This window comes from Macaca fascicularis, chromosome 1, assembly GCF_037993035.2.
Source record: "Macaca fascicularis isolate 582-1 chromosome 1, T2T-MFA8v1.1".
NCBI classification, from domain to species: domain Eukaryota; kingdom Metazoa; phylum Chordata; class Mammalia; order Primates; family Cercopithecidae; genus Macaca; species Macaca fascicularis.
Window position 1 is genome coordinate 168,032,005 of NC_088375.1, and position 24,103 is coordinate 168,056,107.

Below are 24,103 nucleotides of genomic sequence, written 5' to 3' on the forward strand. Positions count from 1 at the left end.
GCTCTTAGCCCCATCCTAACTAGGCTAGGCACTTCCTAATGACATGATGAGTATTTCACTTATTTCTAAGTCCTATTATAAGAATACCTCAACTCATTTTTAAGCTGTAAAATACTTAATAAAGAGAAACAATCTTCTGATACTCACATATCTTTCCCAATCAATTTCCGCATAAAATCCATTTGGTGCCCCATTGCTTTTCTTCTGTAATAAAGTTGAAAATGAATTTAGAAGGAAAATATTTGAATAAAAACAAAGGAACAAAGAACATTGAACTCTTATCTGCATTTAGCAAGAGCTATCAAAATCCAGCACTGGAAAGACATATTAGAGCAGCTTATTAAGGAGCCACATTTATGTAACGGAATGGTAAATCTAGCTGCCGTGACACTGCATAAAAAAGCCTACGTACTTATTTCACAAAAGATTGTAGGATACTGAGGCACAGGGATATTAATGATGAACTGTTCAAATTTTATTCAATTACTGAAGAATTAGCAGCACCTTTATTATAATTGAATCCTCTAAACCTACAGGAGATATAGCCGTGTATATATGTATTTTAAATGGAAACATTTTTACATATAGCCGTGTATATATGTATTTTAAATGGAAACATTTTTACCTCCATGCTGCTATTATATACAATTAGTTACAACATATCCAAAGAGTACTCATCCAAGTCATTAAATAATCTTTTAGCATTTTAGCCCTGACTCAATTTTTTTGTAACTACTCCCTTGATAAAACATAGAGGAAGTCAGCTCCACATCAGTTCATTCAGCTCCTAGTTATTAAAAATAATTTTTTAAAGGACTTTTCTTATCAAATTTTAAAAATAGAATTTGAGGATTAATGGTGGATTTTTGTCATTCGTGTGATCTGTGCCTCCGTGAGCATGTATCATTGCAAGTTGACTGGATGTCAGTACTACTCTCTTCTGATTATCTTAAAGTTTTCTTTGTCCCCTAGTACAACCATGACACATGGCTACAAGCACTTGAGCAAAGATGTGGCATCACCCAAACAGATATTGCCAAGATTTTCTATGTCTTGTGAGCAAAGGACAAACACAAATCAGGTTGGTAATGGAGGGTTCATTCAACATTCTTATATTTAGCACATGGGACAAGGGTATGTCACTGCGCATAGCAGATCTCAGAACAACACACGTCAAACGGTGATGCATGAGGCTTGGACACAGGACCTCTAATTTTGCAATAACAAATAAAGGCCACTTGAACTGCAATGTAAACAACTAATACCCAATTTGACAAATAGGTGGAGAAATAAGCTTTTTATGTGTGCACATAAGATCACTAGATAACCCAGAATCATCATCATCATTGAATAACAGTGAATGTTGACTAGGCATTCTATGGAATAGCAGGGCTTTGGCAAGGGTAAATAATGCACAAGAAATAGATAATGTGCTCATGCCCTCTGCCTTCCAATACACTACCACGGCACTAGAATTTACAATGATAAGAACTGGGCCATGCCTTGCCTCCACAGACCAGCATCCATGGACATAAGGTCTGTGACCATCTCCCTCTCTGTCCCACTCCTGACATAGATTATTTGTATGCAGACTACATCATTTTAATCTTCTCACATAATTGCCTTCATTGAATTAGTGCTTCGGTGGTATTTCTTCTACTCTGAACAAAGGTCTTTGTAAAACCTGTCATATCAACTCTGCCTGTGTATACCCCACAAAGCTACTGTTGAGAACTGGTCCATTACATAATGTGACACTTAATACAAATGATTCTCTCACTTGGGTGTAGACAGGGCTCCTATTTTCTCTTTATCATATTTACTTTCTCTTTTAATTCCTGCTTTACCAATCTGTTTGTATATGACTTCTTTGCAAAGTGCTCCACTCCTTCTTAGAAAGCATATATAACAAACAAGTTCAATATAGACATTTAATTTATATTGATAGGAGATCAAAAGGACTAAGCAGATTCCAGAGAAGTAAACTCATGAATTTTGTGATCTAGGATTGTTATCCAAAACCACAGATTCGATAAATTACTGAGTTCAAAATTTTCAAAGTTCTACAGTTTGCTTCCATGATAATCTCATCTTTGTAACTAAGGCCCTTAAAAACCAAGATGGCTTATATGTTCAGCTAAACAGTTTATACACACACACACACACACACACACACATATTTGTTTGTGTGTATGTATGTATGTGTGTACATATACATACACACATATATACATACACATGCATATATATAAATAAACATACACAGATACCTACACACACACACAGATAAATATATATATATGTATATTTGTTTTTCTTTCTTTCCTGACAACATATATCTAATATTGTAGAAAGAAAGGTGAGTTCTAAATCTGACGATCTAGGCAGAGTGAAAATTTCCCAGTTTGCATGAAAACCAAAGGAAGACTGAGATAAAAGGGAAGCAAAACTTGTAGAAATTTTTTCTTCAAAAATAGGGACACTTTAACAACAAATACTAAAAACCAACAACAAATCATAACAATACATTATTTTTCGTAGATATTCAACACACACATGCACACACACACACACACACACACACACACACACACACACACGGCTTTATTAGAGGAATTTGGTCTCAGTTATGCCAGTGGATTACTACAAATATCTTTGGTTTTCCAAGTGGAAATTATCAAGTTAAAGCTAAGTCAGAGCCTGGATGGAATTCTTCTGGCCTAAACCCAAGAAAAAAACAATTCTTTGTTGGTTTAACCATTGAGAAAGGTGCAACTGTAGTACTAGTAATAGTGAAGATAATGAGTCTACTGATTTTCAAATGGAAAACTTTCAAGAAGAAGAAGCAAGGAAGAATATCAGTTATGTGGGGAAACACCACTTAAAAACCAGGCTTAATAGTGAAAGAAGTATCAGTTATTTACCAACATATAAACAATGATTTTTCTCTTAGAATTGTAATTATATAGATTTTTACCTCTTCCTTTTATTTTGTATGTTTTAAAATTCAAAAATCCTACCTTTAGCATAAGTAACTTTTATAACTTGAATATGACTATTATTTAAAGATAATTGAGGCTCACAGTGATGCTAATCATGTCTTCATAGGTATTTTACTTTGGTTAGCATATATTATCTGTTTTTATATAATATGATGGGCTAAATAGATAAATATAGTGACAGTTATGTTCAATCATACACTCATCAAAGTTCTCAATTTCCATTGGGAATGCCTCTGGTTTTCAAGGTCAGTTCATGGCCAGGTAATGATCCTTGGGTGGGGCATGTTAAAGGTACATGATATACTGCCTAAATATTATCTTTTCTCCACTGAGGTAGACTTGACTCACTTTGTAATTAATTCTATAGAACAGCACTGCCCAATAGAAATATCTGTGAAGAGGGCAATGTTCTACCTGTGTGCTATCCATGATGGCAGCCACTAGCCACAAGTGGCTATGGAGTACTTGAAATGTGTCAAGTGCAACCGAGGAACTGAATTTTAATTAAATAGTCACATGTGGCTACCATACTGTACAATACAGCTATAGGTACCACAGAGTTTGGGCTAGGGTCGGCATCCCTGACTCCATGTTCTTTGGTCAAATACACTGGTTCCTACAGATCAAGTTTCTGCCAAATTCCTGATGTTATTGAGATAGTGCTTATCCTAAGAAATGACTACCCAGTTTATGTGGCGATATTTCCATTATAGCCAAAGGCTTCTTTGTAGATAGTAGATTCTTTTTAAAATTTGAATTCCTGTCCTTTGTCGATGAAACAGGAAACACACATCTTTTATGTGTGATTACTCTTTAAAAGTACATTCAGATGTCAGTCCATAAAGTCTGTATGGTTAATTTAAAAATTGGCCCCAGATATTCAAGAAGTAATTTGGAAATACCTAAGAGTTTTCTTAAATGGAGTAAATGAAAACTACTGTGCTTTCCAAATTTTAAATTGGGATTTTACTCACTGTTTTTAATAACCCTTTGGAAATTTTAAACTAAAATCTGTTTCCTTACCGAAACTTTTTTTCCTCCTTCACGCGCACACTCTGCTTTGCTATTGTAGGGTGGTTCGTGTGGGCTGGGCTGCTGGAATTGATTGTTTTCATGTAGAAAAAAGTGGTTAAAAGATCTGCTTGTTCTTCAAGACACATATAAAGAATTACATGGAGTCAGCAAACATACCATAGAAGAAACCATCTCTAGGCCAAATCATACGGCCTACCAATCTTGGCAGGGTTCCTTAAGCAAAGAGTGGACTTTGGGGCCCATAATGAGGCTCTATTCAGCAGGCCAGCTTGGTTAGGCCAAGAGAAGAAGGGAGGAGGAAGAAGATGTGTCCCAGGCACTAGGGACCATGTGGATCTATTTCTTATACAGCCAGCATTTAATTTACACGTAGAGAACAGGCACAAGGACACACAAGAAGAGACGGAATAAAAATGTTTGTATTTCTAACCTAAGTGGGAAAAGTTCAGTTTAGCCTGGATCAAAGCCTTCCTGCGGGTCACCAATACATACAGCACACACAGCTGACAGCTCCAAATCTGTGCCCTTTCCTGCACACCTGTTCAGGGTGATAAAAAATGACCTTTGCACAGCAAGGGCTATGACCCTGATGCTCCAAGTTTATGTGTGGAGGGAAACTGGAACTGCTTAGAAAAAAGTTAGTTTGCCCTGCACAAATTAGAGTTTGTGTCTAGGTTAGGATGCATCGTCACACTTGGACACCATGACAGACAGCTCTGCCAGTGACGGGTACATTCAGCCAGTGGGGAGCAAGGCCCACCTTCATGCATGCAGCCCTGCCACGAAGCCTCTATAGGTTAAACCTCAGAAGCATTGTCACCAGAGATGAGCTTCGTTGGATTTTGAGAAACTGGCATTAAATAAACAACAGTACATTAAAGTTTATGTTCACCAAGTAGTTTATCAACATTAGGTAGGTGCACCACCACCTGTAGTTTGTGGAACTACATTAATGAAACCACACATTTCAACACTTGACATTCAAAAGGCAATAATTTGAAAGCTATATCAGTTAAGCAAAAGTGGACTGGGTCTATAGAAACAAGGGCTGAAGAAATCATTCTGAGTTTGAAGGAAAATCAGGTTGGTATCTCTGAGAACTGAATGCAGATAGAAACTCAGATAGCACTGGTTTCTAAGATTCAGTGACCATAGTAAACGTGGAAAGCTTGGAGAACATTTCTAAATAGTAAAACCAGCAGCTGGCTAATAATGTCCAATTACCTATAAAGCCTGTTTCTGAGGAAGTGCATTTATTTTGAATGTAGCCTTTTCCGGAACAGGTCTGTGTTATTTTCTAAGAAGTCAAAATTAACTAATTTATCTTTCCTAATAATCACGATCAGTGATATTTATGGCATTTCTAATTAAGTAACCAAGTGGGCACGACTGCTAATAAAGAACTTCATATGATTTGGAATGGTGAAGGACTTGGGGAACTCAGGCATGAAGCCCTGCCCTGGGGGGATGCATCCCCAGAATGACTGCTGGGTTCATTAATGCAGCACATACTCATCATTGCCTGCCACGTGTCAGCTGCTGTACCAGGTACCAGGGTGCACATTCTACCAGAGATTTAAACTGGTGCTGTTCAGAACACAGAGAATAGTGAGGCAGCAAGGGGCCTTAGAGACAATGAGCAGGGGTTCGGAGAAAGAAAATGAGGACAAGACTGAGAGTGGCACAGGTAGAGAAGCAAGAAACAGCAATCCAGTCTGGGAGCAGCGAGGATAGGAAGCAGAGTAGCTAACAGAGTTTGCAAAGGTCAGAGGGGACCAGAGAACCCAGGGAGGGGACCAAGCCAGAAGCAAAGAAGAGACACAGAAGCAGAGAGTACCTGAGACAGAGTTAACGAGAGGGCTCTGAGCCAGAAGCAAGAGGTGAGGAGAAGCTGAGTCTTCTGGGTCTTTTTTTTCCCCTGCTGAATAGAGCCTTGATTATAGTGTTACCCAATGTCTGATCAATTTCAGTCTATTTTCTTAACATTTCATGGTGAGAACCACACGAAAGCAAAAGGCACCCCAAAGCTAAGAACCTTGAGTCAAGTGTGGAAGAAAAATTCCTGCTATAGCTGCAATTAACACCCCAGTTTAGGTATAATATTGTGAAGGGTGATTTAAGAAATTTTTTAACCATCAGGTTTATTTTAGTTCCCACTCCAGCCCAATGAGCCTAATGTAAGTCCATTTTTTTTTTCAGTAACAGCTGTTCTTTTGAACCTTCTGAATAGGCATCTGATTTAGATTTGAAGGAAGTCATTTTAGGAGTCGGTGCAGACTCCCATAAGCGCAACTCGGATAAATCTAAGCCCATGCACCACGGACTTCTTTAAAAAGCAAGAATTCTGGCGGCCAGCAAGGAGTCACAGCTAACTGTTAGATCTAAACCCAGTGGACACTTTTTCCTCTTTCAGACTGTAAATTCAGGCTTAAGTGGTTTTCAAGACCATCTCCTACTTTTGAATTTAATATAGAAAATGTATCTGCAGCACAACTACTAAAGGGGAAAAGCTTCTTTCAATTTTCTTGGATCTCAGCTTCATTACAACTTTGTGGCCTCTGTCGGAGAAAAACATTCTCCCATAATGAACTTTTGCATCATTAAATTGGAAATGAAATAACAGTTGATGGGAGCAGCCCCTGCATGAACTGTCTGGCTTGCGACCCACCATCTGTTGGCCTGCCTGCTCTGGGGCAGGGTTTTAGGTAAATGCCATAAATAAATCTAGCTTGACCAAGACTACATTTATGTCCCATGCAATTAATATAGAAAATTACAATAGTAAGAGGTCTAAAAAGTCATTCAAGGTATTTTTTTCCATACAGGAAAAAAAAATGGGGCTTTGAGAAATTTAAACACAGCATATATTGACACAAACTCAGTAAAAATGGTTATTTAAATACTTACAATTCCATCTCTATCTGGTGAACCTCTGTAACAAAAAGAAATTGATAGCTATTATGCTAAGGAATCATTCTTGCCACATAGACTAAAGTACAGCAGTAAGAACCATTAACCACTACCCTCCCCTTCCCCAGCATTCCTGCCCTGGTAAACCTGGCTAATGAAAACTAAATCAAAACAAATTGGTTGAGTGATATTTAAGTGTGGGGTATGTGTATGTGGGAAGGAAATTCTCATTAAAAAGTTGGAGCCCAAAGCCACAAGTGGGTAGGGTAGTGCCTTGGTTCATTTTTGAGAGGAGAGTTTATTAAAGAGACTCCACTCTAGCTGGCTCCATTTAAAACTATCATGAGGCAAGTAAACCAATGTGCTGTCTCACCTGTGTATTTTTAAGAGATGGGGTCTTGCTATGTTGCCCAGGCTGGAGTGCAGTGGCTATTCACAGGCACAATCAAAAGCATACTACAGCCTTGAACTGCTGGGCTCCAGTGAACCTCTGCGCCAGCCTCCTGAGAAGCTGGGATTGCAGGAGAGAATCACTGACCCCAGCCCTTATATCTTTGCTTCTGTGAATGGTCCTGAATTGCCTCCTACATGAGAAAGCTTCTGTGGTATTTTTCAACTTTATTTTGAGAATTGGTACTTTCCTCTGTATTTCTATGTTTACTTCTCCTTCCATTATAGAAGAGCAGGAAATGGAGAACAACATTTTGCTAAATGGCTCCTTCTGATGACTAAAGCCCAGGGCAGCTATTCTATGGTGGCACCATGCTGCAGTAGTCAAGAGCAAGGGCTTTTGAGTAAGATGAAGCTGGGTGTCCAAATAGCTCTGTGACCTTGAACACTTAACCTCTCTAAGCCAGTTTAAATAAGGTAATATAGAGAGAACTTACAACAGTTCCTGACACATGGTATTCAAAACTGTGAGTTGCTTATAATTCCTTTTCTCTTCCAAGATATCTCTTCACTAGAAACACGAAACTGCCCACTTGCAGCCACACTGGACGTTAAAGTATTAGGGGTATTTTGGAAAACTGGATTAGAGGAGCAGACGGAGAAACTAGAAGGTAGCCACTGTAATTTTGTAACTTCCCATTTTAATTCAGTTTTTAAGAGGCAAAAAATACAGGGATACTTATTACGCTTGGAAAGAGACCTGCATTATTTGGAAGAAAACCTTAATAAGTGCTTAAGGTGAACTGTGATATCTTGAGGAGTTTGGTGTGGGGTTGGAATCATTCTTCAGAAGGTGCAATCAGGTAAGAGAATTATTGCTTAATGGCAGGGAGCCAGTGAGAAAAGAGAGAGAGAGAGAGAGAGAGAGAGCAATGCAGAGAGTTGGTGGGATGCCATCTAGACTCCAAGGTGTGATTCCCTTTCCCCACCAACATCCCTTCAAAATTAGCGGAATATTCTACTTGGATTATAATACACTTGACAGAGTGCATATTTTTCATAACTAGTGAGTTCTGTGTCCACAGAGATGCAAAGGTGAATCAGTGATAGAGGGGCAAGAAACAGAGAACATCCTAATATTGAAAGACCATGGGAATTGACAGAAATCTTGAGACTTTTGGACATTACTTGGATGTGGAAATTAACCAGTTTGAAAAAATTCTATTTAAAATAGAACGATAGGAAGAATCTTAGCTGACAAAAGTACTTGTAATGAGCCAGGCGATTGGTTAGGACCAAAGGATAAAAATAATGAAAACATATTCATCACAGAGAGAATGAAACAGGTGAGTAAATCCAGTAGGTTATCATGGTCATAGTAAGCCCAGGCTAGTAGGAGAGCACTGAGAATAGGTACCAATTCATACTCATCAAAGCCAATTCTCTTTTTTATATCTATATACTTAGTCTGCCTGTCTCTCTCTCTCTCTCTCTTTCTTTCTTTCTTTCTTTCTTTCTTTCTTTCTTTCTTTCTTTCTTTCTTTCTTTCTCTTTTTCTTTCTCTTTCTTTCTTTCTTTCTCTCTCTCTTTCTTTCTTTCATTCTATCTTTCTTTTTTTTCTTTTCTTTCTTTCTTTTTTTCTCCCTCTCTCTCTCCCTTCCTCCCTCCCTCCCTCCCTTCTTTCCTTCCTTCCTTCCTTCCTTCCTTCCTTCCTTCCTTCCTTCCTTCCTTCCTCTCTCTCTCTCTTTCGAGATGGAGTTTTGCTCTTGTCACCCAGGCTGGTGTGTAATGGCACAATCTCAGCTCATTGTGATGTCTGCCTCCCAGGTTCAAGTGATTCTCCTGGCTCAGCCTTCCAAGTAGCTGAGATTATAGGCATGCGTCACTACGCCCAGATAATTTTTATTTTTAGTAGAGAAGCGGTTTCACCATGTTGACTAGGTTGGTCTCGAACTCCTGACCTCAGATAATCCACCTACCTCAGCTTTCCAAAGTACTGGAATTACAGGTGTGAGCCATGGTGCCTGGCCAATATACTGAGTATTTCTTATTAGGACTTCAACTTACTAGGACTTAAGGTCTCTATATATGAGTATTTCTTACTAGGACTCCAACCTTACTAACGGAGCTGGGAGAGAGGTGATTGCATCAACTTTTGGGTAGGATGTGTTCAGAGGCACTGATCCATGTGGGGATGCCTTTGGGAACCGCAAGCAATAGATGCGGCAAAAGCTCGGAGATTGGCCTGGCTGTGGTGTTGCCCACTGTGGATCCAGGTACAAGGTCCTATCAGTAGGGGATCTTAAAGGGGAGGCACTTGACCTCATACTTATTGCAGCTGTTGGGATGGTCTTTCACAATTTTTAATCAGAGAAACTGTGATTGTACATAGTGGCACTGGAGTCCTATTCTGATCCTTCGTCTTCTCTACTAATGGAAATGTGGCTCATGTGTCCAATGCAGTCAGTGAGCATGGTGGCTAAGGGCACCGGCTCCAGTGCCAGACTGCCTGGGATCAACCAGTGTCAATTTCCTAGCTGCAGAAGCTTGGGCAAATTACTTCACCCCTTTTTTTCTTGGTTTCTTTATCTATAAAATAGCCAGCATAACAGTATATACCCCATAGGGCTATTAGAGGATTCAGTGGACTAACAAAAGAGAAGAACCTGAAACAGTCCCTAGAACATAGTAAATGCTCATTAAATGTTTTCTAGAATAATAATTTTTATACACTATAACCCAGGATAGGGAGTGAAGAGATTTTAGCAGCCTCAGACAGTTGGGCATGTGTTCTAATTTCACTTTCTAACCCCCTGAGGTTTTATATTGTATTTTAAAATAATTTTTTTCTTTTTCATGGCAGACTTATTGTATTTGCTGACTTCTATTTTAAAAAGAATCATCTACCATGGACTTTTGGGATCTATTTTTTAAAGTTTCAGTTGCCTTTTGTAACTACTGTCTTTTTTTTTTTAACCCTCCTATTTGTCTGGGTTTTAGTTCTACCCATTGATATTTTTTCTTTTTGGTGATGAAAGCACAGACACTGGATTTTAGACTAGAATATGGACTCCAAGTCTTAGTTTCTGAGTAGCCTTCAGAAAATTACTTAACCTCCTTTGGCACTGATATTTCTCTTTAAAATTGACGTATTGCTGCTAACGTTATTTAATTACTAGGAAGACTAAAAAGGATATCAGCGCAACATATGCCCTGCACAGGGCCTGCCACTTAGCACAAGCTCTCTCCCTTCCCCTACCAGCTGCTGCAATGATGATCAAATCAGGAAACTCTGGTCATAAGCCCACTGTACATCTAAGGAGGTTCAATCAGCTGAAGTTGGTTCTGGTGTCTACCCTAGCAGGTTGCTGAGCAACCCATAGTGAGTTGTAGCAGCCCTGAAAAACAGTTTGCATCAACAAGGTTTCAATGATCACAGACAAACATAAGCATTTACTAAAGCTGAAGGGACAGCAAATTGCTAGAGCGCTTTCCCAACCCCTTTGCATTTATGATTTCTTTTCCGAGAATGATAAGTGATCAAATTACAGAGTTCATGAAAGCATTAGGGAGTTCATGAAAAGCAAAGGCTTATACTAAACATACTAAACAGCTTGTTCTTTGACCATTACTGATGGTGGAACCAGCTTCAGCTATTTTGCTATCACATAAGTAATTTGGGACTCTCAAATGACAAGAAGTTAACGAAGGATACTTGGGATTCTTTAAACAAATGTCTTATTAGAGTACCTCAGAGAGATATTTGGCCTCTACCCATAGCTGCGAGGAATAACTCAGTTATTTTAATAACTTCAGAAATGGTGATGGAAGAGTAGTGCTTTGGCTACATGTAAATTAGTGCAGCCTGCCCTGGAGAGATTGTTCAACCTCTTCTCTCTCAAGAAAGCTTTTTCCTTTTTAACTTTCCTCGCATGCCAGAAATCTCCGGTTTGGTCAGTTACAGACATTGTCTTCCTTCAGAAATGGATTTAGTTTCTGTTAACGATGTTCTCCTGAGATCCATCGAATAGTGTCCCACACAACACCTGGCACTACGAATCCTATAATGCCTTCCCTTATATGACTCACATAGTGTCTGGCCCTTTAGGGAAATTCGATTCCATTTAGTGTAAATTTCTTTGTTGTTGTTTACAGGTGTGGAAAATGAGGCCCAGCAAAGTAAAGGGTAATTCCCAAAGCCATGGAGTTTGGGCCGTGCTGGGACTACAGCCCAGGTCTTCTGATCTAGTGAAGGCATCAGCACATATTCTGGGTGGTTAATGATTAGAAAATGGCAAACTTCTTAAGAAACAATGTAATTTATATAATCCTCAGAAAAATATTCCTAACTTAGTTATTTAGAAAAATTTGCAGGACAACAGTAAATGTAATATCCATGAAATAAATAGTTACAAAAGAAAATGAAAAAAGAAAATATAAGAACTTAATATTTGGCATCTAGACAAAAAATAACTTCGTCCCCTCAATCCTTTACACTCTTTGGCTTAAAAAACTTTCAAGGTTTCAAGGTGGCCCACTGCCTATGGAAGTAGCCCACACACCTCAGCCTGGTACTTAAGGCCCTTCCTATCTGGTCCTGGTCTCCTTTCCAGCTTTGCCTTCCATTATCACCTTTACCTGTAACTCCCAAGTAGACAAACTGCCCCATTTGTCATGTCAATAAATGCCTAGTGGACTTTTCTACCTTTCTGCTTTTGCTTTTGTTGTTCCCTTTGCATGAAATACACATCCTCATCTTCTTGAAGGCCAAACTCAAGTCTCCTCCCCTACCCTGAAGCATCACTGATCATCAATCCAAATATGAGATTTTTCACCCTCAAATTCCCATGAAATCCCATCTTAGTTGCTTGTAAGGAACTTACACATATTAATTTGTGTCAGTAATAATAAGAGTACCAGTAGCTGCCATTTGCTGAGCATTTACTAAGTATTAGGTACCATATGAGTCATTTCAAATATGTTACCTCATTAGTTGTATAAACAATACTTTAATTTGTGTAGTAGATATTTTGTCTCATGAATCATAAATTCTTAAAGGACAAAGGCTCAGGGAAATACTCAGGATCTTGTGATAAAATTTATGCATGATAAAAATATACAGAATGAAAAGCTAAAGGTGAGAATAAATGTGGCTTTCTTCATTTTCACCTATGCCCATACAACTATTGCTGTTCCCTTTTTCTAACTTTCTTTCAGAGATTCTAGCCAAATGAGGGGTATAATGGGTTCAATTCTGATGTACAGCAAACTACATCAGATCTGCATTTCTACCTGGTCACAACCATCTGCAGCTGTGCTCTCCCTATACTGGTCGTGGGATGGAGTCTCAAGTTCCTGGCCAGTGGACTTCACGTATATAAGTTACCTGCTTGGCTCCAAAAGTCTACTGAGATTTTGTGTCAGAGCCAAATACTTCTGCAGGAGAATTCAAGATGGTCAAATACGTGGAAGGAAGTTAGTGGAATGAAACTGTTATGTCATTGGACATTTTCAGGGTCTATCAGTGTCTGTGGGCAACTAATTCTCTTGGATATGATCACTTAAATATGTAAAAGCATCCCCACAGTTGTTTCTGGCTTTTGTTTCTTATTCACTGCTAAATATCCAATCATTCCTGAATTCTGTTGGTTGATTTACAATTCGGCTTGTACAAAATCTTGGCATCTCAAGTAAGAGCTTTGAGATGTTATGTAGTCTACATTTCTGTTTCTGGCTAGGTCTAATCTATCCAAACAGGTGTTTTGTTATTTCTTTAGTTCAGATCATAGGCTCAACTCTATATGTGGAAATGAATTCTTTTTATCCTTCATAAAATTAACAGTCACATTTTCCGCCTCCTGAGACTGCTGGGAAGTATAATGATTTAAAAAGAAAAGAAAGAAACACATGATTAAAAACTGAACATGTGATGAAAAATTTTTACCTTTTTAGCATAAATCTAAGAACTGTTTATATTGAATAATTACAATTTACTCAGAAATGGGGAAAGCAAATAGTACACAATATCTGAGAAAACTGTGTGGCAATCTTATATTGACTGTGACAAGAGCATCTCTTATGCAAATAGCTTCTTCGAGGAGGCAAACTCCTAAAGTACATACGTAGAATCAGTGTCCTTTTCTTTCTTCCGTATTCCAAAGGCCTTCCTTGTACGTTTTTTCAATCCTGTGGGAAAACAGCAAAGGATCAAAAACTCAGCAACATTCAAGTGAACATATTTTGAAAGTTGTAACACACCAGTTAGACTTGAATGTTTAGAAAGCAATGAAGTTTCTGAAGTTGTATGTATAGGTATGTGTGTTTGCATATTCATATGACTCATTAATACATTTTTCAATAGTTATCTATCAAGGACTTCACACCATAAGTTCTTAGCACTATAAGCAACACAAGGATGCATGGGTATAGAAAAGATTGTAAGATTTTCTTAGACTACTGTTATTCATCACCCATATTGGGGTTCTGCCAAGAAGTCAAATCACAGATTTAGAAGAATAGCCATTTTCAGGTTAGACATATTCTTTAGACTGGGATAATGCCAAGACAGAGATCATGTGACCCATGCCAAGAGAACTGCACAGATCTGACACATCTCTGTGTCCCGTATTCCCATCTTATCTTTTACTACCTTCTCCAGTCTGTGGCTGCACTGAATTATGAACCATTCTCTGAACACACCCCAAAATTTGCACTCCTGTATTTCTTTCTTTCTTGTGTGGTCCTTACTTGTGATTGAAATGCTTTCCCTATTTTGTGGACATTTAGAATTTCACTTCATCCTTTAAGGCCCAGGACAAATGCCACTCCTTCTGTAGGGCCTCTTAATCCTGGAGGCGTAAGACACTGATTATTCTGTGTTCCCCCCCAAAATGTTGCTCTTATATGTAGGATATATCAAATGGTATCACCTATTAGTTTCTGTGTCAGTTTCCCTAGTAGACTGTGATCCTTTCTTGAACAAAGGCCAAGGCTCCCTCATTTTTAAGTCCAGATAATATTTGTGATTTAAAATGTCTTCCAGGAAGCACCATTCAAGCAGCACTAGCTAAGAAAGCCCTTTTCTTCCATCCTGACAAGCCAAGTACAGTCTTGGTTCTTTTCTACTCATCCTGTCAAAGCTGTTTGGGTTTCCCACCCCCTACATGATCCATAGTTACAGACATGCCTTCTGCGTCTGTTAGTGAGTATTATTCAAATAAATTAAATGTTTATGTATTCAAACCTTAGACTTGTTATTGGTGGTTTGGAAAGTCTTCTTGAGAAATTGGAGCTGAGAGAGTCACTGATATTTCAGATTTGTTTGGTACTGCCAGGTGGAACAAAGGGAAAAACAATGACAGAATCAGTGAGTTGATGATACGTTTTTCCAAAACATGTGAGTCAGCCCAAACCACTCAGATTATCTGAGTCATTCATTATCTGCCTCTTAGGATACTACTCAAATACAATCTTCAAAATGTCTCTGTTCCGTCTAATTTTGTATTTTAATAGTCATCCATTTAAGACATTTAGGTCTTTAAAATGTCAATTTTTTAAAAACTCCTCCCACATAAAACTATTTTCCGTTACTTACCACATGATGAGTTTATAGGAAAACATATTGACATTTAAAACTACCCACCCATAATATTTAGAAACATCTTCTCCCCTTTTATTTTTTATTTTGTTTATTAAAAATTTCTTTCTCACCTCTAAATGTCTTATTCCCTTATAAGGACAAAGTATCATAGTTACATAATCATCAGTCTATCCCTACAATTTTCCTTGGGTTTCAAGTCTCCTAATTGGCTTTTCTTTGCTTCTGATTTAGCTTTGAGCTCACAATGAATGCCATATTCAGCAATCACCACTGGTTTTTACAGGACTATAAAACCAATGCTACTATCATCTCAGGGTTTCAAGTGTGTTATTTCCTGTAACTTGACCTATGAGATAAAAAATAGCATGCCTTACCAAATATATCAGAAAATATACACACATTCCAGTACTCTTTGTATTAAATTGGTAACAGAACGGGAAATAGTAGTTTTCCATAGACCCTGTGCTGGTTTTGACCACCAAGTTTGGACAATAGCCAACATGAACTAGGTCATGAACATCATGAGTTGTCCACTTCCCAGTGAAAAAAAAATGCACCGAATCAGGATCCAGGAGGCAGAGAGTCCATTCCCAGCATCAGTTCTAATTGCATAGCTTAATATAAGTTACATTACCTTTATGTTTCAGCCTCTCAGCCTATAACAAATCAGCCAATGATAAGAGACGAAAGAATCTGCACATCTTCACAAAATGCCATGCCTATATCTGTAGCTTTACTTTCACTGGAAATCATGTTTTTAACACATGAAATACACTTATACATAGAATGTAAATAGGAATACACCAAAGATGTGAAATTCTAGAAAAAAATGCCCTAATCAAATTGTTGAATAAGAAAAAAATGTTGGGCCAGGCTCAGTGGCTCATGCTTGTAATCCCAGCCCTTTGGGAGGCTGAGGCGGGTGAATCACTTGAGGTCAGGAGTTCGAGACCAGCCTGGCCAACATGGTGAAACCCCGTCTCTACTAAAAACACAAAAAATTAACCTGGTGTGGGAGCACACACCTGTAGTCCCAGCTACTTTGGAGGCTGAGGTGAGAGAATTGCTTGAACCTGGGAGGCAGAGGTTGCAGTGAGCCAAGATCATGCCATTGCACTCCAGCCTGGGTGACAGAGTGAGACTTAATCTCAAAAAAAAAAAAAAAAAAAAAAAAGGTTGAAAATATTTTACTTCTTCAAAAGTGGAAAGGTTTAAGAAGTTTACAAAAAATATGAAGGAAACTGAAAGACTAAAGCAAATGAAGTTATGAAAGTCAGTTTTTCATACCTTAATGAATCTTTTAGAAGATCCAAGGAGAAAACAATCGCAACAACTGCGTTAAAATTGAGTGAAGAGAGGTGTGCTCATGTCTTTTGAGAATTCATCAAAAAATACTGAAACTCTTCAACAGAGAGCAACAATAGTCAAGGATCTTACAGGAATAACAAATTTAAGACACTATGTTCAATAATCTGATAAGTTTTAAAAACACTATATCTAATGATTCTCCACTTCAGGTAGTTACAATTACAGTATAATTACCTCTAGGGTGGAGCATAAATTTTTTATCAATTATTTTTTTACCAAAAATGGGAGGGCAAAAACTAAGTGTCCTTTAAGAAATGCAATGACTTTTCTCTTGCCAACATCAAAACAAAGTCATCTAAAGGGAAAGAATTTTACTGTCTTGATAATCCGGGGTTAGAATGGTTCTCTCCCAAGCTATGGAATTGAGAACAGTTTCCTATGTGAATCCAAAACTGCTGTAATTCATCAGCCACACTGTGTGTCTGTCCTGTGCCCCTAACTTCTCCACCGAATTCAGATTTCTTTAGCTTCTTTTGGTGTTGTGGGAAACAACCACAGACACACACACACACACACACACACACACACACAAATTAAGTATAAATGGATTTTTAAAAGGTTGAAAACTTATTTCAAACTAGGCAGCCCGGTTATAATGTTACCAGACAAATGCCATCAATATCTTACCAGATAAGATAAATAAAGCAATATACGTAGAAATAGATAATAGTGATAGTGTCAAAAATACAGAATGGGAAGAAGTTTTGTCATTAGAATACTACCAGCTACCACTGCTGAGGTCCTGCCTATTGCCCAGGCACTGGTTGCATATGTTGCCTCATTTAAATCTCTTACAAACTTTGTGAAAAAGTAGGTGGTATTTTTCCCTAAAGTAGTGAGTCTGAGAGTTTGCCTAAGTTAAGTTTTATTATCTTCATCCCCAGTGAGGAAACAGGAGGCTACTCTTACTCCAGTACTCCCCAGAATGTTGGGGTTATTCAGGGCTTTGTCCTAGGCACTTCTACATCCTTTTCTGAGCGTGATTTCATCCACCAATGTGGTTTCATTCATCATATGTATGCAGAAAAATCCTGAATTTATAGGTGAGACCCAGCACAATCTCATGAACTTCTGAATACAGAGTACTTCTCATACTCAGGCTCCTACAGAGACACCAGATTTCTTCAAAAACCTCAGACTCTGCTTATAATACATATGTAATAAAAGATGTAAAGATATGCCCAATCATTTAGTTTCTAATTATCTTGTGAATGAAATTCCTTTTAAAATGAAATAGCTCTCCATCAACAGATAAATGAATAAGCAAAATGTGGCCTAGCCATGCAATGGAATACTATTCAGCCATAAAAAGGAATAAAGTACTGATACAGGCTACAATATGAATGAACCTTGAAAATACTATGCTAAATGAAGGGAGTCAAATGCAAAGAGCCACATATTACATTATTTCATTTATATGAAATTTCCAGAGTAGGCAAATTGATTAATACAGAAAGCAGATTGGAGGTTGAGAGAGGCTGAGTGAACGGGGAAAGGGGAGTGGCTGCTTAATGAGTACGGGTTTCCTCTTGGGGTGATATAAAGTTCTGGAACTTGATGGTGGTTATGTTGCACGACATTGAGAATGTACTAAATGCCACTGAGATTTACACTCTAAAATGGTCAAAATGGAAAATTTTATTTTGTTTGTATTTTACCATGATAAAAAAGAAATGGAATAGTTCAAGCCTGATTATTCTGTGACAAGGGAGGACAAGGAGGGGAATAAGTGGGGAAGAAAAGAAAGAAACAAGGCAGATTGGCTTAAAAGTTTGTGGCACATGTTACTGCTTTTGTTTTTGTTTTGTTTTGCCAAAAAAGTTGTCAAATATTTAGTAAAGAAATCAATACAGTCACGAATTCCTGTTCATAGTAACCTTCAGTATCAAGAAAGTAATATTTCCATGAGAATTTACAACAGGACATCCAGCTTTTCTTGCACATGTGTCAGATGTTTGCAAAAAAGCTTTTCATAAGCAAATGCATTTTTGTCATGATGCTTGCTCCTTTGATCTGTTCTCCTAAAATCACAATATTATATTAATCCCACTAGATGGTGAACTCCATGAAGTCAGCAGCTCCATCCATGTGGGCATCTTGTTTATTTTCACCTCCCCATGTCGCATGAAAAGAACATTCTTTAAAATCATTTGTGCAATTGTATTAAAAGAGAGGCACTATTTCTCAATCCCCTTTTCAAACTGCAAATAAGGCCCCATTGGAAGCTTATGAAGGCAGTTTGTCAGGGCAAAACCTCTATTTTAAAATGAAACAGAAAAACGTGCATAAATACTGTTTCATGAAACTCTTGGCCAAATTGGATGGTGATATAAAATACATTTTTTATGTGATATGGTTTGGCTCTATGTCCCTACTCAAGTCACATCTGGAATTGTAATCCCCACATGTCAAGGGAGGGACCTGGTGGGAGGTGATTGGATCATGGGGGCAATTTCCCCCATGCTAATGAGGGAGTTCTCACGAGAGCTCATGCTTTAAGTGTGGCACATTCCCCCTCCTCTCTCTCTCTCTCTCTCTCTCTCTCTCCTTCTCTCTCCCCATCTACTGCCATGTAAGATGGACCTTGCTTCCCTTTCGCCTTCCACCATGATTGTAAGTTTCCTGAGGCCTCCCCAGCCATGTGGAACTGTGAGTCAATTAAACCCCCTTTCTTTATAAGTTACCTAGTCTTGGGTAGTATTTTTATAACAGTGTCAGAACGGCTAGTACATTATGATAGACTGCAGGTCAGAAACAGTTTGAATATCATTTTTAAAAAAAAACTTTAAAAAATAACTCTCTTAATTTGAAACAAAAATTAGTGTGTTTACTGGTGTTTTTTTCTGAAGCTTCCCTAAACTAACTAAAAAAAAGCCCATGAAGCACCTTAGAATGTCCTGACTTTAAAAGTATACAGACCTGCAGGTGAAGAAGAAACTGTACAGCAGAAAAAATAAACTATCTTTATCCATTTGCTTTTCTCCTGAGTACAACTGATAGGAATTGTAGGGATTCATTAAATAAACATCAAATTTTGAATTTGAGCCACTTTTAAATTTTACACTGAAAGGAGAATTGTTTAGAGGAAGGCTTTAAAAAAAAGGAAACTTGGACTCTATTACTAATTTTAAGTAAAACATCAAAGTCTGATACTCCAAAGAACCTACAGAGTTTTTGCTTGTTTAGTTTTATTTCTATTTTATTTTATTTTTAAAAAACACCTGAAATATTTTTGTCCATAAAAATGAAGACTGTTTCTGTAGATTGCCAAGTGGAGGTCACACTCCTGGAGCTGAGTCCCTAACAGAGGACACTGAAGTGTTTGCATTCTGTAGGCAGAAACTGAGGACCAAACTGCTGGCCTTAACTCGCGATGCTGTCTCCTAGAAGTGTAAGTGGAGAGTCCTGCCAATAACTCCTCCTTTCTCTCCTTGTCCTGTATTCCCACCACTCCATTGCTAGTAACAGAACAACATGGAGAGGCCAAATATAGAACGGTCACCTTCTTAACAGCATCTTAGCAGAAATGGGCTTACCACCCAAGCTAACTTAAAGGGACTGGGGTGGGAAGAGAGGTGGGGCAGGTACAAACCAGAAAAGAGTCAAAGACAAAGCCAGGTTCTCACACTGGGGCAGGCAGAACCTGCGGGAGAGGGTGTTCTGTCTTAGAAAGCACTTCTTTTTTGCCCACCTTCCTTACTCACCTCATAGTCTAGATGCACATTGCTTTCTCTAAAAGCTCTTTATGGTGGTGTTAGAACCTCCATATAAACGTACTGCCTTTAAAACTGTTGAAAAGGCATCACTTTTGGAGATCATGTTCCTAGGGTGCATTTGCTCCTCCTGCCTCCCATCACTCACTGTGCTTTTAAACAGAGCTTGGACAAGACAATGACTAGGAACAAAGCCAGCTCTAGGAGTGATCTAGAGCTCTGGAGAAGAAGAGGAGCTCTAAGAAGAGGAGATATGTTGGCAATGACCGTGCTTTAGGATCAATATGTAGAACCCAGTTAATAGTGGAATGCGATCTGTTCCTCACATATCTCCCCCAGAAGCATGCAAATCACGCTTCCAAAAACTGAAGTAGGGTGACAGGGTGGAAGGGAGCAAAATATGTGACCTTACTCAGAATCCAAAGATCTGGGTTTGAAACCCAGTTTGACTGCTTTCCAGCAACATTGATAGAGAGTCTAAGAGATACTGTGGTACTTTCCATATAAGATTCGTGTTTTCACAAGATAGGAGGTTTGGAGAGACAATCTCTCTGTAATCACTAGGGGTGAGGGAAAGGCAACTCTTGTTTACTGAGAACCTTGCATGTGCCAGACACTGTGCCAAACACTTTAAAGCAGACTAATTCTTTCAACAACCTGAGAAGGTATTACTAACTCCCTGTCTTTGGATTAAGAAACAGACTCAAAGTGAGTAAGTTTCTCTTTCACAGTCACTAAACAAATGAGTAACAAGGCCAAGATGTTGAGCTAGGTCTGTTTGGCTCCAGAGTCAAGCAACTTCTTTCAGAGTGGTCATGATGATTATTGCAGTACCCAGTGCACAGAAGACATGTCATCAATGTTTGTTTAACAATTTCTTTAAAAGCTGCTTGGTGTTTATATAACCATTTTTTTAAAAGCTAATGACTTTTATTGATGTTTGAAATCTACATTCCATTGGTGTCCAACTTTTTGATATTTATTTGTGTATATAGATGTATTAGGGAAGGAGGAGAAGGAGCCCCAAACTATACCAGATGCACCAATCTGAATACACAGGCCTTCGGCCAGAGAGCAGAGACTCAGAGTGAGGGATGTGCTGAGACTTCATTACATTTTAGGTGGGAAATGTGCACAATGATACAATAAAAACTCAATTTAGCCCAAAACATATATCATAAAAAAATTAATAGACATAATGTACTGAGTACTTGTGATGTTTCAGGGAATTTATCAGGAACTTTCTTATCTCAGTCCAACACAATTTAATGAGATGGGAGCTATTGTCATATTGATTCTACATCATGGCACATGAGAAGCACCTGATGCCAGGTCGCACAGGTGATAAATAGCAGAACACATTTTAAAACACCCTCTGCCTGACTCCAGAGTCCAGGCTCCTCATGACTTTGGAATAGCTTTTGTTACTCATCACAATTCATTTTATCCTCTTATTAAAAACAAAAAAACAGGAATGTGATTTTTTGTTTGAAAAACTGGAGAGAGATTTTTAGGCAAGTTAGGCTGCACATTTCTTACACACAAAGGCGGTATTTTGCAAGTTTAAATCTTTATATGCTGCCCAGTGAACATAAAGAGACCCAATAAATATTTGCTAAATGGATTATTTCTGTAATAAATATAAATTTTCAGCTTGAGTCTTCATTAACTTGGAGGGTTACTCAAAGGTGAATCACATGTAATGGAATTACTTATTTTCTGCAGGAACCCAGGCCAAATATTTGGTCTCAGTAATAAAAAACAGGCAAATTTAATTGCCCTGGGCACAATGCCGCATATTGACAGCAACTCTAGACTGGCTATATCTTTTCATTATGATGCTCACTGTATTTCTGTCAGAAAAGATTAAGGCGCTTTGTGTATCAGCTTTCCCTCTAGGTTTTAAATATAGTCACTGTAATCCAATTCAGATTCTTTGTCATCAGAAATTCTTACAGAAAGACATAAAACCAGTTAAGATGGAGGCCAGTTGGTCCAATGATTTTTTATGATATTTCTGATTTCCCATGCATAGACTACTGCCTAGGGTAGAAGAGATGCTTCATAAAGGCAAGTGCCAGGAAGTAGAAAATGTAGAGTTCAGTGTCTAGCAGTACCTGGTGCAAGGCAGTCATTCAGTAAATGTTTACAAGCCGTTCTACAGATTTGCAATTCTTTTTTTTTTTTTTTTTTTTTGAGATGGAGTCTTGCTCTGTCTCCCTGGCTAGAGTGCAGTGGCGTGATCTTCTTGGCTCACTGCCAGCTCCACCTCCCGGGTTCATGCCATTGTCCTGCCTCAGCCTCCCTGTTCAAAGTTGGTCAGCATGTGGTTTTGGTATGAATGCTTCACCTACATTTTTACTTGACTTAAAGGAAATCCAGGTAATCTCTGTACTTAGTATGCACAAAACCTCTCTACAATACCTCATCATTCTGAGCTGAGCACTGAACCTTTTGGGAGAAATCTTAAGGACACACGCCATTAGCGATAAATTGCAAAAGGGTCTGATATAAATGACAATTTGAAGTTCAGATTTGATATATAAAAAATCATGCTGAAACACTGAAATGAGGACTTCTAGAGGGCAATTATGAACTTCAAGGTGCTAAAATTGACTTTTAAAAAAAGAAATATTTGTTCTTTTGGTAACGTAGAAGAAAATGTTAAAGAAGATGGTCATGAAATAGGTTTGCTACAAAGGGACTTGGTGTTTGCTGTGCCAATATTAATGTAATGATGAAGTTGAATATAATTGGGAAGAATTTTAAGCAGGTGGTCAACTTCTGTTAAGCTATAAGAATAGTACAAAGATCCATGGGAAGTAGACATGGTTGTAAAGTCTGAGCTTTGAGATCAGAAAGATCTCAAAAATCATCTTCACTCCTTCCTAGGACAAGTTTCTTGACCTCTCTGAGTCTCAGTTTTCTCAGCTATCTATCATAAAAGGTTTTTGTAAGGTTTAAATAAGTGTAAAAACCCAGTACAACACCTAAAATATATTGTGCATCACTTTATGCAGATTTTTCTGCTTTTCTGGGAATTTTGATAGTTATAAAACAACTAGAAATCAGCTCTTTTAACAGATCACATAAAAGAAACTAAATGATACAGAAACCTCATAACTCTATTCCTTTAGAAATAAAAATATGACATCAGAATTTGAAAATAATCAAAATTTCAAAACCTCAAGCTTTTCTTGGTTAGAGCAATAATAACAAAACCAAACTCAGTCTCAAGAAATGTCACTGACTAACATCTATCATAAAAGGTAAGTGGGGATTAAAACACTCACAACAAGAAAAATAACTCTCTCATGCAGCAGGAAAATACAGCATTGATGAAGCCTTCTCTTTGTGCAAGTCTGTTACAAACTTCGATTGATCGGTTGGTCTTTCCAGTGTGATCTGAAAGTAGGTCAGTGCTCCTTCTACTTGGGTTAGGGATATCACAGGATTTGGAGTTTCCTGCCCAGCCTATTTGGGAGACACACAAGTTTTGCATGAAGGAGAATACTTTAAACACTAGGTAAATTAATTTGACCTGTTCCTTTAGAACCTTGATCTGTAAAAATGTTACTTTCTTTTTCTCTCCTTCATTTTCTCCTACTACAGTCATTTATTTTCTTCACATCCTTCTATCTCCAGTCCCTCCCTGGCCTGAAAATGACTTGTAGAAAGCATTTAAATTAATGGTCCTGCTCAGATAGACTTTTTAGGCATAAAGAGAAAAATTCAATTGGATTGTAATTCACCAAACCAAATGAGGTTTAAAAAACCCTCCATTTTCCACAAGAAAATAAATTCAAAAGAAAATGAACTGGATAATACCAGAAATGCTTTTCTATATGCCCTTTCCCTTTTATATTTCATTCAGGGAATAGGGGGCCAGTCCTTCCGTAAAATCTATAAATTCTTATTACATGTATCATTTGATCGCTCAACTTAACTTATTCAAAGGTCAATTTAAAAAGGAAGCTGGTGGATGTGCGCAGTGGCTCACACCTGTAATTCCATCACTTTGGGAGGCTGAGGCAGGCAGATCACCTGAGGTCAGGGGTTCAAGAACAGCTTGGCCAAAACGGTGA

The 24,103-nt window shown here is 38.1% G+C and overlaps 1 protein-coding gene across 48 annotated transcripts in view; it reads right to left on the reverse strand.

The window, feature by feature from the left end:
* The window catches only part of SGIP1 (SH3GL interacting endocytic adaptor 1), a 215,892-nt gene that overhangs the window by 111,265 nt on the left and 80,524 nt on the right, over window positions 1-24,103 (reverse strand). For 17 of the 48 annotated variants that reach the window (XM_045369555.3, XM_045369551.3, XM_005543131.5 and 14 more), the window contains 3 exons: window positions 13,460-13,523; window positions 6,945-6,969; window positions 148-204 (listed from right to left, as the gene is read on the reverse strand). In XM_045369555.3, coding sequence (XP_045225490.2) covers window positions 148-204; window positions 6,945-6,969; window positions 13,460-13,523 — 146 coding nt within the window. Of the gene's footprint in view, window positions 1-147; window positions 205-4,025; window positions 4,098-5,874; window positions 5,959-6,944; window positions 6,970-13,459; window positions 13,524-24,103 lie in introns of all 48 variants that reach the window. The other 31 variants (XM_045369537.3, XM_045369515.3, XM_074004524.1 and 28 more) reach the window with 4 other exon arrangements.